General features: G+C 54.4%; 1 protein-coding gene across 1 annotated transcript in view; it reads right to left on the minus strand.

Annotated features, from left to right (window-relative positions):
* Nucleotides 1-314: 314 nt before the first annotated feature.
* Nucleotides 315-13,822, minus strand: part of NDOR1 (NADPH dependent diflavin oxidoreductase 1) — a 48,211-nt gene continuing 34,703 nt past the window's right edge. The window contains exons 14-15 of the mRNA XM_030535515.1: nucleotides 7,874-7,968; nucleotides 315-2,919 (exon numbers count right to left, since the gene is read on the minus strand). Coding sequence (XP_030391375.1) covers nucleotides 2,775-2,919; nucleotides 7,874-7,968 — 240 coding nt within the window. The 3' untranslated portion in view covers nucleotides 315-2,774. The remainder of the gene's footprint in view (nucleotides 2,920-7,873; nucleotides 7,969-13,822) is intronic.

Genomic DNA, 13,822 nt, shown 5'->3' on the forward strand with positions numbered 1-13,822 from the left:
TCCTCCTAGGAGTATACCTCTAGGGAGAGAGGCTGGAATGGAAAAGTGGTGGAGTCCTGGACAGAAATGTCCAAGTCATCTTCCATATCCAGAGGGGAGCTACTGGTGTTGGTACTGGGGGCTATGTTGGTATCGGTGGTTGAGGCTTTGTAGCATCACCAGGGACTCTGGTTTGAGGGGGGGTGTTGGCACCAGCTGTCATCAGATGTTTGGCTGCATGTGCGTTCTCTCGCGTGCTGTCCTGACTCTAGCCAGAAAACCCGTACAGCAGGCTCTGATCGAACGGCCCAAGAAATCCACAGACTCGGTTCACGGGGAAGGCACATGATCAGGTTTATTGCCAACGAAGCACAGTCCCAGTGCCCTGGCTCAATGGTTACAGGTACACAAACACATGCGTGCCCGTTGCAACGGACTAGCTCAGTCCATTAACCCCAGGCCAGCCAAAGACACTCCCTCTGAGATACCTTTTAATACATCAGTACGAACAAGTTACACACTGTCCCTCTGATGTAGTTAGTTGACACCCTCTGATGTAGCCAGTTACCTCCCATCACCTTGTATGTCTCTATCCATCACACTGTCATCCTGACCTTATCTGTAGGACGGGTTGGTGCGTTCCTGCTCTCTTTGGGGAATGTGTTTGGCATCGAGGTGTTCTGGTACCACCTTCCTGGAATGTGCTTGTGTTTATATTCTTATGCCTAGCAGCACTCAGGAATGTGTTTCTGCAATATTAGCCCTGTTCTTGCCAGATTCTGTGAGCAGGGCCTGCCTCTTGCTCACAACTTAACTTTGCTTTATATCAGCAAAGTTTTGACTACTTTAGCCCAGGCCTCAGGCCCCATACCAGGCTTCTGATACATGGGCTTATGTTTCAGGCCCTCTTCCTACTACATCAGCAAGCAATCTTAGTCGATCTCTCTCAGCAGAGGGGATTCAGATTCTTCCATGACTCGGGGATCCTCATGGGAAAGCAACCTGGTTGGTAATGGTGAACTTGGATCCCGTTCCTGCGGGGGAGGCCACGCTGAGCAGTGCTGGAGATGGTACAGATGAACGGTTCGTGTGCTCTCTGTGGCTGTGACCCTGGGAAGACAATACCGGAGCATGTGTCTAAGAGAATTCCTTTAAGCTGCCCCTCTATTTGGAGGGCTCTGATCCTGGGGCTGCTTGCCAGAGGATTCCTGTTGGTCCTAGGGCAGGGAGAAGCCTCAGCAGTCTCCACAGCAGGATGTGAGGCCTCCTTGCTCCCTGGCATTAGAGGAGGAGACCTTTCCCTTCATTTGAGTCTCTCTTTCTGGTGAATGGGGCCTTTCCCTCTGCTGACGTTTCAAAGTATCCTAAGCTGCACCATGAGCTCTTCAGGCACTGGAGTGCTCCCCGAGCTGCTACACCAGGGTTGTGGGGGGAGGGAGTGGAATCGGACTCCACAGGTCCCAGGGAATGCTTCATAAGTCTCCCCTCAGCTCCCTGGATCTGCTCTCGAAGCTGGAGCAGCCCCTATGCTTAGGGGGACGTGGGGGTCTCTGAAGTAGCGGAGGCAGCCGGAATGGTCTGTGACAGGTCTGGTAGGGTTTGAACCCCGGGGTTTGGCCTAACCCATCTGGGGAAGGCCACCAACACACAGGGTCGAGGTCAAAGCAGGTCCTGATTACAAAGAAAGGGGCGGGGAGCCCCCGAACACCCAAGTCTGTGCTAAACAACAAACAAAAGAAGAAAAGTGAGCTGTGCAGCTAACCAGCAGCGCTGTAGTGCTCCACCTCGAGCCGCAGACAGCTGGGAAGAAACTGACTTGTGGTGGTAGGTGCACCCCTCCCTCTGGTCTTTGTACTGCAGAACGAGGATGTGTGGGGCACAGGCGCTGCTTCCAGCCCCATTTCTGCTAGCAGGGACCCGTGTGCCAGCACCCCTGAGCCTAGGAAGGGGTTGGGCATGAGCGTCCAGTGAAAGCACTGGCTACCTTCGCCGGGAGCCCTGCACACAGCTGTTGCTGAGAGTGAATGTGGCTCCTGGAGAAGTTCTCCCTGCCCAGGTGCAGCTGGGCCCTGGCCAACTAAACAGCAGGCCCCCCCCCCCCCACCTCCAGATTCCAAGTGCAGGTTCTGCATCCATTCACTGGGTCTGTGGCTCCACTGGACAGCAGCCCCCTCTCTTCACCCCATTTTCAACTGCCTGCATGGCACAGAACTGCGTGGGAGGAGGCTTGGCTGCTGGCTCGGAAGTGATACAGGAGGCCATTAGGGAGTGGGCAGGGAACCAGTTACTTATGCCCCATTTAAACTGTCCTTAGTAGGTGTCGGCTCAGCTCCTGGAGGAGCGGGGAAGCTCACATGTCTCTGAGTCATGCGTTCAGGCTACTCGCAGACTCCGGAAGGTGAACTGGCATCAGTGACACCTGGTCCAAGTATTCAAGGACTATCTTCCCTACATGACACCACCACTCTGCAGCTGGAGGCAGACTCTCGGAGATGATATACAGGACACCATGGCCTTGTTTACATGGGTGGATGACTGGATATACTCATGATTCTGCTATGGACTCACTTAACCTTGGGCAAGCCATTTCCCCCCTTTGTGCCTCAGTTTCCCCTCTGTCACCAGCAGGGCAACTGTGCTGATTGAGACACTCTGGGACAGAAGCGTGAGGCTGACACAAGGTGCTGGTGGGTTTATTGGGTGTTGTCTGGGCCTGGACACTCCCACATAGCTACAAGCATTTGGCAGGCCGGGGGAATAGCCAGGAACAGGCTGTTCCAGGCTTGCCTCCAGGCTCACGACCAGGTTTCCATCTGGAAGCGACGGGATCTTTCCAAGGTTGTTAGATACTCCTCAGCTTCTGAGGGGGACAGGTTCCCTTCCAGTTGGAACACGGATTTTAGGGCTTCTGCTACTGCTGCCGGCATTTGCTTGGCATTTCTGGAAGGAAGAAAGTCTCTATTGTAACTGCAAAGCAGAATACAGGACAGTCTCAACACATCAGCCCCTCCAGCTCCCCCGTAAGGCTAGTTTTGTTCAATCCTATCACGGCTGGGGCCGGGGCAGGGCTTTTTCTGCAGTCCCCTCTGTTGCTTCTCCAAGGCCCCATGCTGGGCTGGACACAGCTCTCTCTCACTAGCTACCTCTCCTGCTGCACAGCTGCGCAGTAAGGGTTGGTTTCAGCTTTGTCGGCCTGGTTGTGGGACCAAACCCAGCTATGCTGTCCTGACCAGCACGAAGGCGAGCTCCATCGTAGCAACACTCAAGCCCTTTCTCCAGCCCTGCCGTGAGCACACAGCTATTCCCAGCAGGGCTCACCAGGCTCACTTTGACGCAGCCCATTGGCTGCCTTGTGGGCCAGTTCCTGTACGGTGGCTTTATAACCACGCACGGCATCATAGCGCCCCCGGGCACATCACTGGACACAAGCCTCCCGCAGAGCAGCTTACGCTTGACCCAATGCGCTCGCCGGACAAGGGAGGGTCCAGCCCCCAGCAGGGAGTATATGCCCAGGGGTACTCAGTTAAGGCACATGGCTGTGAGCCAGGGTTCCTGGGCATTAGACTCCTCGGAACAAATGGGGCAGCCTGTCCGGCTTTGCACTGAGGGAGGCCTGGGGGCTCCCCGGATACACAGATTCAAACAAAACCTTGGGTTCCAAAAGCCGTTGTGTCCATTCCCTGGCAAACGGGGCCACTATCTCGGTTCAGCTCCAAGCTCAAGCACTCAAAACCAAGAGCCCAGCCAGCTATGGAGTCATGACGCTCATATCACAAACCACAGCGTAAGCCGTGCCGTTTCGTCACAGCGCAGCAGCCTTACAGTGGCCCTGTAGGTTGTTGGGGTTTTCCGAGTATTATTTCATGTATGTATGTACATATACATCTATTGTCTTTACAGTGATTCTGAACACCAAGGATCTTCGCTGAAGGGGTTGGTTGGTGGGAAATATCCCTCACTACTTAGTAACTGGTGGTGGAATATGATACCGGCGCATCTAGGGCTGCCACAGATCTTCTGTAGCGTGCAGAAGAGGGTCAGGCTAGCAGGAGAGTGTTGGCTTGTTTGGAGTCTAGGGCTGCCCTTACAAATCACGTGGCTTTGGTTAGGCACCAGCGTGGATTTTGGCAGGCTGCCTACCAGCCCTATGGCCTGGATCAATTTGCTGACCACAGAGCTGAAAGGCCTCCTGAGACAATCTACATTGAATCAGCCAGTCATCCAGGTGGATATGCAGACTCCCAGGGTCCGGAGCAAAACGCCCATACAGGCAGGCATTCGGTGAAGACCCCTGGGACCATGGACAGGCTGTATGGTAGCACTGGGTGATGACATTGTCTGCCCCTTACTATGAAACAAAGGTGCCCCTACGAGCTGGGTGAACCGTGATGTGTCCTGCAAGGCTGGAGTGACGAGCTCCGGAGGAGGATCTCAGGGCATGAGGGAGGTTCATGTCACTGTCTGGAACGTCAGATGTTTCCTGGACTTGCCCCGATGTCTGTATCCCAGGATGGGGGGCAGTCCTTTCTGCGGGACGCAATACCTTCCATCAGCCCTGCACAGGAGTTAGCCACGGTCCTTTGCTGGCTCTACAGCCCTTCATTTACATGTACGGCCTCTGTATCCCCTTGTTTGGGCTCCAGGATGTCAAAGAGACTGTGGGATTTCTCTTGTATCTCAGACCATTCTGAGTCTAGGCCTGCACAACTGTGCCAAGCAGCTGGTCAATGAACCTCACAATTTTAAATCCCAGCTGGGGGGTTTCTAAAAGATCTTTGCGAGTTCAAACAGGAATGAATTCAGAGTAGTCCTGTGGCCTGTGTTCTACAGGTCAGAATGGAGGACAACGGTGTGACAGAATATACCAGGGTGCCCAAACTTACTGAGCCGCCGAGCTACATACCACAATTTTCACAAATTCAAGAGCTGGGGCTCGGGGCTTCGGCTCTGCTCCAGCTGAAGCCTCAAGGCTTGGCAGATGCTCCCCACAGGGCTGAAGCCCTGCCACCGCCCTCCTTGCTGGGCAGAAGCCCCTACCCCACCACCCTGCTGCAAGGTAGAGGTCCCAAGCTCCCCGCAGGTCTGGTGGGTGGAGAATGGGTGGGAGTGGGGCTCCATGAGCCGCACTTTAACTGTAAAAGAGCCGCATGCAGCTCGTGAGTCACAGTTTGGCCACCCCTGGAATATACCCATGTCCACTACTGTAATAATCTTTGTACACAGCAGGCCTGGCAAGGTATCATTTGAAAACTCTTAATTTGCTGGTCATTATTGTCCTAGTAAAATATGTGTGGCAACATCGTATGTGAAGTTGGAGGATTCCACTGTATGGTGTTACTCACACACCTTCCAAGTCTGGGAGTGGCCAAACCAGTTCCCAAGCTGACACCTCAGCCAGGTGTAAACAAGGTCAATGTGCTAAGTCAACCTGCTAAGTGGCCAATCTTTAGCAGGAAAAAGGCTGGGGTGGAAAATCTACATCTTAGCAAAGAAACAGCCTGGAGTTCCCATCCACAGAATCTGCCTGCCCCTATGCTCCCAGCAGCACATGCTTCTCAAAGGGAGGACAGGACGATAAAGGGAAGGGGAGACACCCCAATAGAGCCTCTCCTCTTCTCTCTCTTTCTCTGCATCACTTCACTGCACCAGAAGGAACAACAGAAGCAGCCGTTTCACAGAAGAAGGAGTCTTGGCTTAAGGCATTTAGCCGGTAAGATTGTTGAGAGCATATGGTGAGAAAAACGTCACCTTGACTTTCAGAGTTTGTTACGTTAGCCATTAGTTGCGTTTTATCATTATTTGTCTTGTAACATTTCTGACTTTTATGCCTCATTACTTGTATTCACTTAAAATCTATTTCTTTGTAGTTAATAAACTTGTTGTTTATTACACATAAAGCCAGTGTGTTCCAGAACCTCCATCTGGGGTAACAACATTGGTGCATCTCAATATTTCTGTTCATACAATGACGGACTTTATATGAGCTTGTCTTGTCCAGGAGAGGGCTGGCAGCACATTTCTGGGGAAGGCCTGGGGCTGGGAGCGGGCAGGGGTCCCTGCAGTATAATGCAGAGCCTGGGTGTGCCTGGTACGCACAGCTGAAGCTGGGAGTGACTCACCTGCTGGAGGCTGTTTGTGAGCTGCAGCAACAGCAAAGCAGTGTGAAGGGCAGAGGTGACTCAGCTACTCACTGGTCTGGATTGTGCCCTGGGTATGTCACAGGAGGGTTCCTGGCTGGCCTGGGAACCGATGAGTGTGTGTCACTGGGACACCTACCCTAGGGACTGTTGGGATATGACTGGGCTCAGGTCAGAATTCGTGGGCACTAGGTTCTGGGCAGAGATCTCAGGGCGTTTCAAGATAGCTGCACAATGTTTAGCCAGTGACAAGGCTCACGAGTGTAACCTGGCTATGACGGAAGGCAGGGACGGAGTCAGGCAGCACATGGAGGCCTGGCCAGAGGAGAGAGACTGCTCCAGGAAGTCATTCTCCCAGGTACTAACAGAGCAAGGCAGGAAACTCTAAGGAGCTAGGAAAGCTCCTATTCCTAAGCCACACACAGAGGATTGGCTCTTTCTGTCTGACATGGTGCCCTGACACGGGTTACTGGCGATTTGGAATTGGATTGGCTCTCCTATGAGATGGGGCTTTAATAGCTTTGTTCTTTCCTGAAGATTACATTGGGCTCTTCCTTTCCCTGGGCTGTACCCTGGGGATCCCAGAGGGCTCTGTATATATGGAGGGCCAGGTGGGCAGGATTGGATGAGATACTGTGAGCTGTAGTACCACCGCTATGCTGGAGGGGATACTGATTGGCAAAGAGAAGCACACCCTCTGAACGAACTGGCAGTGACCACCAGCGACATGTTGCCAAGGAGACTGGAAGTCTTAGGGTCTCACTGGCTGTGTCTCCACTCCTGTAGTCCCACGCAGCAATGGTGGCCCCCACTGGCAGATGTCCTCTCTTGTCTCGGATGTGGGCCACACTGTGTTCACTCGTGTCGTCTTCACCCTCAGCCAGATTAACGTAGCTCTGTCTGGGGCTGAAAGCCTCCGCTGGTGCAGGATGTGCCTGGGCACACGGACAGGTATATTGTGTGTGCTCTGCATTGGTTGACAATTGACTGCTGAGTGCCTGTTAAGGTTCTGGCAGTTTATAAGGCCCTAAGTGGGCTACGCCCCAGTAATCTCAGGGTTGCATGGCCCAGGGTGCTCGGGTGGAACTCACAGGGAGCTAGAGAGGGGGAAGGCATTTTTGTGTCATCTCCTTAGTAATAATGCTGGTTCGCACTTGCACTACAGATCCTCAAGTCACCACGGCTGGGGAACCGTATTCAGGCTCTCTCCTCTGTGGGGACGATTGGAATCCGGTTTGCAATTGATCCCTGGCTCCCGGTCCCTTAGGCAGGTCCTCTGGCCATCAGCACAGTAGGTTCTGTTCGGGGAAATCCCTGGACTTCTGTAGGAGGTGCTCAGATAACATGAGCACCGCCCTCAGAAATGTGTGTTCTCAGTTCATTAAATACTGCAACCACACAGGGAGAGGTGTGCAGGGCGGCTAACCCCAACCGGCTGCTTCCAGCTACCAAACCCACCTACAACTGTACCCAACCCCACTTCCTGCCAGCTCCTGAACCAACAGGCTGTGCCAATGGCAGGCTCTGCCCACTTCGTTCTACTAGGGCCTTGCCTGACAGCCTGTGCTGATGCCTCTGAGCTCCGCAAGGTCTTGCCCTGCTAGCTGGGGAAGCGATTCCCTGTCTCTTGCTCTTACATGAGGCACCGCTAGCCTATTAATGGGAGGAAAGATGGTGCCCAATTACAATGTGAACCAGGATCCAGCATCCAGACCTGCCGTGGGAGAGCAGCACTCCTGGTGCAGCGAGATACTCACCCCGCCAGGTAGATGTGAGCGTTCCCACGGTTCAGCAGATCCCATACCAGTCCTTGGTTCTCTCTAATTCGGTGCTGAACATAAATCTTCTCCTCCTGCAAGGAAACACACACTCATGCTAGCCAGCAGCCATGTCCGGTTATTGACATAGACACCAGAACTAATGCACCTTGCCCATCCCTGGGGTGAGTGCAGATTGCACCGGTCAGTTATTTCCAGTGTTTCAACAGGCCAGTTTATACAATGCCCCCTTTGGACATCAGAGGGCATCAATCCAGGCACTTTGTAGGCTCTACAGAACAAGGCCTTACGAGATCCTCAAGCTCACAGTCAGATGAGGTCCAGAGGGGAGATGGGCACAGCAGAGGGATCACATGTGGAGCTGAGTGGCTATCATAAATGGTTTCCTTTCAGGACACTGATCTCGTCCCTGCTCCTCCCCCGCAAGCAGCTGTTGGCACGGGAAGCAGTGCTGCCGGGCCATAAGTCAGAGAAGCTGCAAGGAGCAGGGTCCCTAGAAGCATCCCCTTCTCCCGCAAGCCAGCGCCGAAATAAGCAGGCAGCACAGCACTTCTTTAGACAAGCCCAGCAAGGCATCTGGCCAGAGAGTCCTGCACCTGTCCTGGCTGCAGCTCCCCACCTCACCCAAAGTGCCAGTGTTTGAGACCATTCTGCCAGCAGCTGCACCATGGCCAACCCAGGCTGTGAACCCCACTGCCAGAATCTGCTCCAAACCCCACTCCCCTTTGGGCCTAGCGCTAGCTGGTGCAGTGGAGAAATTGGGCAGGCCTGGCCTGGGAGGAGGAGGCCAGGCTGACTAGGAGATTATCTGATTCAGTGCATCTCCTAAGCAGCCTCCCTCCAGCTGAGCACCTATGGAGCATGGGCCTTTGATGCAGCTATGCCTACTGGAGACAGTCTGGCAGCTATTGCCCCAAGCACAGCAGGGCACTAGGATATCAGACATCTAACTGCTCGTACTCCACCACTGCCTGCCGGCATGCAGCCTAGAGACACATCCAGGGGCCTGTGGGCCACTGGGTGAGGGAGAGCATCTCCCAAGGGTTCCCGCTCTGCCATTGGAGAGGGCTGGAATGACCTCAGCGGAGTTGGGTGGACACTGGGTGCACCTCTCAAACCTGCCAAGGGTCTTTGGCATTGGAGACATAGCTGGGTGCAAGCCCAGGAGATTGCTGTCTCTTGCCCCTTTAGTCTGGTCCTGTAATGGTTTCTGCTTTCAGCAGGGAGGCTGGTGTGGGCAAGATCCCCTGCCAGACGTCGCTGGCTCAAACACCCTCAGTGGTTTCAGTAACATTCCCCCAGCCACTGCAGGGCACCCTGCAATGTCCCACTTCAGAGAAGTGGAGCAAGGTCCCATGGGAAGAAAATGGAAGGGAAAAAGGAATTCAGGAGAGCTGGCAGTTCCTCAAGGAGACAATATTGAAGGCACAACTGCACATTATTCAGATGCGAAGGAAAAATAGGAAGATTAGTAAGAGGCCAATATGGCTCCATCAGGAGCTCTTTAATGACCCGAAAATCAAAAAGGAATCCTACAATAAGTGGAAACATGGCCAAATGGATAAGGAAGAGTACAAAAGAAAATAGCACAAGCGTGTAAGGGCAAAATCAGAAAAGCTAAGGCACAAAATGAGTTACACCTGGCAATAAGAAGTTCTTTAAATACATTAGGAGCAAGAGAAAGACAAAGGAAAGTGTAGGTCCTCTACTTAGTGGGGAAGGAGTGCTAACAACTGATGTCACCAAGAAAGCTGAGTTCCTTAATGCCTATTTTGCTTCAGTCTTCACTGAAAAGGTTAATGATAATTAGATACCCAATAAAATTAAAGCCCGGAGCTGAGTGCTTGAGTAGCTTGGTTTGTCAGGGAGCTGACACCCAGCTGGCACAGGTAAGACTCCCTCACGCTGAAGGCAGGTGGCACCAAGGTGACAGACAGCTCTGGTGCCCCAAGAAGTGTCACAGACTTTCCCACCTTGGCAGCAGGAGGCAGATTCTGATCAGCTCCTGAGAGGCCCAGCTTAGGACAGGCTCTCTGAGCATGGGCACTCATACGAGTTACCAAGCTCCCGATGGGCACGGACCATGTATCAGCAGAGAATTCTGCACAAGCTGTTCCTTTAGGCCATATTTCCTTGGAGACAGTGTCAAACAATGGCATCACTACTATTCGCGGAGCATCAAGTTTAAGGGTGCTCTACCTCCCCGGGCCCACAAGGGCATCTTTCATGGACTTCTCATCCCTATCACGGACAGACCTATCTACCTCCACTCACAGCACGAGACAGGAGAGTTTCAAGCAGGGGACTGGACTAGATGATCTCCTGAAGTCTCTTCCAACCCTAATCTTCTATGATTCTAAGCACAGATACAAATCCAACCCTTGTCCCCTCCCAAAGGACCTATAAAATATCTGACCACAGAGGAACATCAAGGCCTGCCAAGGTTGGGCTGAGCCCAATTCAGAGAGGTTTAAAAAATACTTCAAAGTGACCCGACAGTTATAATTCACCTAGATTTTCAGAAATGTTCTGAGCTGGCCCCTCACAAGAGACTGTTAAGGAAAATGATCAGGAGGTAAAAGGCAAAGTCTTGCTGTGGCCTAAAAGCCAGCTCCATGATAGGAAAACAAAGCTCTGTAGTGAAAAGCCTGAAGAGGGGACGTCCCAGGGCTAGTGTTGGGAATGCTGCTCCCCTGGATTAAATGCAAGATGGGGAGGAAGAAGCAGACAGGAAGTGGGTGACACACTGATGATACGGGTTGCTTTGGCCTTCTCTCCTATGAGTTTATGGGAGAAGGCTCAGTCTCTGGATCTGCTTTCCACACCTCTGGAGCAGTGGGGTCCACCTATTCCTCTTGCAGTCAATTAATCAGAGAAATGTAAGAGTCCAATTGGATATTTGCTCTACTTTTAATCCGAGGGTTGGAGGGGTTTAAGATACCTTCATAAAATCAGTGACACAAAGAAAGGAAAAACTGGGCCAGTTAAGAGAGCTGGAAATGAGCAATTAACCATTCACACCTTATTCAGCAGATGGCAGCTCCAGAGTTAGCATGGGACTTTTTGTCTGGCTGCCTTGCTTTGGGATTTTCAAGGTGGTTTTACATCTGGACACCACAGCTGTGCTGCTTAGGCCTGGTCTACACTACGCTGTTAAACCGATTTTAACAGCATTAAATCGATTTAACGCTGCACCCGTCCACACTACACTGCTCTTTATATCGATTTAAAGGGCTCTTTAAATCGATTTCTGTACTCCTACAAAAAGAGAGGAGTAACGCTAAAATCGATATTACTATATCGGATTAGGGTTAGTGTGGACGCAAATCGACGTTATTGGCCTCATTATTTTACAGTAACTACCCACAATGCACTGCTCCAGAAATCGACGCTAGCCTCGGACCAGGGACGCACACCACCGAATTAATGTGCCTAGTGTGGACGCGCACAATCGACTTTATAATGTCTGTTTTATAAAATCGGTTTAAGCTAATTCAAATTTATCCTGTAGTGTAGATGTAGCCTTAGGGATGACTGAGACAAGAGACCCCGACTGGAGAGAAAACGCAGCCCAGGAAAGAATGGAAAAACCAGAACAAGGTGGCCCAGTGCTCTGGGCAAGAGGTGGCACGAATTGCAGCTGTTGTGCAGCTCGCAAAGGTCTGACGCTCTGCTTCAGTCTTCCCCAGAGCCCTCCCATATCAAGGTCAAAGGGCAGCTTGGAGATGGCTGATTTAAGCAACTGACCGACTGAGCTGGGCATGGCAGCAGAGAGGGTTAGCTTTTCCTGTTTGCTCCTTTACTAACGTGGCAACCTCCAACCCTTTGAGGCCTTTTAGCTACCACATTTTGCTCCACCAAAGCTGATTAACACCATACCTGGGCTGGGTTCTTACTCGTGTGAGTACCATGCTCAGAGACCCTCCTGCTTCCACCAGCCCCGTTCTGACGGGATGGTTACACGACACTTCCGCTGGTGACCTCCCGCATGCAGCACTGGCACTGGGAGCAGCCAGAAACCCCCGCAGAGCAGAGACTTTAACCACCAGCTCCCAGGAGGACTCCACTCCGCTACATTTGTTCCCAAAGGGAGACAGTGAAAACGGCCACTACCGAGCACAGCTGGACCAAGCCGACTATATGGTGCTATTACCCCACCTGGCCTCTGGGCGGCACTTGAGCCCCATGGGAACTGTTGCAGGTGCCCAGAAAGAGATGGAAAAGCAGCCTGGGGCAGGTGGACGGGCAGAGCGCTGCGGGGCGGGGCTGCCTGTGGCGAGGCTGGCTCTGCCAACCGGGGCGTCTCTGCAGCTTTAACTGACTTCGTACCCCAGCACCTGCAAACAGCCAAACTGTTTTTGATGGGATCAGAGCAGACGGGGGGGTCCACTCCCAACCGTAATGTGTTCATGGGACACCAGCATCATCCCAGCACCCTCACTCCCCTCCCCCGGCCTGGTGACACTGGCATCAGCCCAGCCCCCTCACTCCTGTCCCCCGGCCTGGTGACACCGGCATCAACCCAGCCCCCTCACTCCCCTCCCCCGGCCTGGTGACATCGGCATCAGCCCAGCCCCCTCACTCCTCTCCCCCGGCCTGGTGACATCGGCATCAGCCCAGCCCCCTCACTCCTCTCCCCCGGCCTGGTGACACCGGCATCAGCCCAGCCCCCTCACTCCTCTCCCCCAGCCTGGTGACACTGGCATCAGCCCAGCCCCCTCACTCCTCTCCCCCGGCCTGGTGACACTGGCATCAGCCCAGCCCCCTCACTCCCCTCCCCCGGCCTGGGGACACCGGCATCAGCCCAGCCCCCTCACTCCTCTCCCCCGGCCTGGTGACATCGGCATCAGCCCAGCCCCCTCACTCCCCTCCCCCGGCCTGGTGACACCGGCATCAGCCCAGCCCCCTCACTCCCGTCCCCCGGCCTGGTGACACCGGCATCAGCCCAGCCCCCTCACTCCTCTCCCCCGGCCTGGTGACACCGGCATCAGCCCAGCCCCCTCACTCCCCTCCCCCGGCCTGGTGACACTGGCATCAGCCCAGCCCCCTCACTCCCCTCCCCCGGCCTGGTGACATCGGCATCAGCCCAGCCCCCTCACTCCCCTCCCCCGGCCTGGTGACACTGGCATCAGCCCAGCCCCCTCACTCCCCTCCCCCGGTCTGGTGACACCGGCATCAGCCCAGCCCCCTCACTCCCCTCCCCCGGTCTGGTGACACCGGCATCAGCCCAGCCCCCTCACTCCCCTCCCCCGGTCTGGTGACACCGGCATCAGCCCAGCCCCCTCACTCCTCTCCCCCGGCCTGGTGACATCGGCATCAGCCCAGCCCCCTCACTCCCCTCCCCCGGCCTGGTGACACCGGCATCAGCCCAGCCCCCTCACTCCCCTCCCCCGGCCTGGTGACACCGGCATCAGCCCAGCCCCCTCACTCCCCTCCCCCGGTGACACCGGCATCAGCCCAGCTCCCTCACTCCCCTCCCCCAGTGACACCGGCATCAGCCCAGTCCTCTCACTCCCCTCCCCCCACCTGGTGACACTGGCACAGTCTTTGGGCTCTTGCTCAGCATCCCCCTGCTCACTGCCAGCACCTCTCAGGGCTGAAGTGTGTCACCAGCAACGCGTGTGCGGGGGCAGGTCCCACTTAAAACGCTGCCCTGATGCGGCTGCACCACTGCAGCACTTCAGTGGGGACGCTCCTAGAAGACAGGAGAGTGTCTCCCGTCGTAGGTTCAGTACTCGCCTCCCAGAGGCGGGAGCTAGGCCGCGGGGAGAAGCCGACACAGCGCTGTGTGCACCAGGGGGTACCTCGGTATAACCACGCCGCTCGGGGGGGATTTTTCACAGCTCTGAGCGACACAGTTATGCCGCTCTCAGTCCGTACTGTAGACCTGGCCTCGAATGACTGGGAAAGGGAGGTGTCCAGGGTGCG

This window comes from Gopherus evgoodei, chromosome 16 (assembly GCF_007399415.2).
Source record: "Gopherus evgoodei ecotype Sinaloan lineage chromosome 16, rGopEvg1_v1.p, whole genome shotgun sequence".
Taxonomy (NCBI): domain Eukaryota; kingdom Metazoa; phylum Chordata; order Testudines; family Testudinidae; genus Gopherus; species Gopherus evgoodei.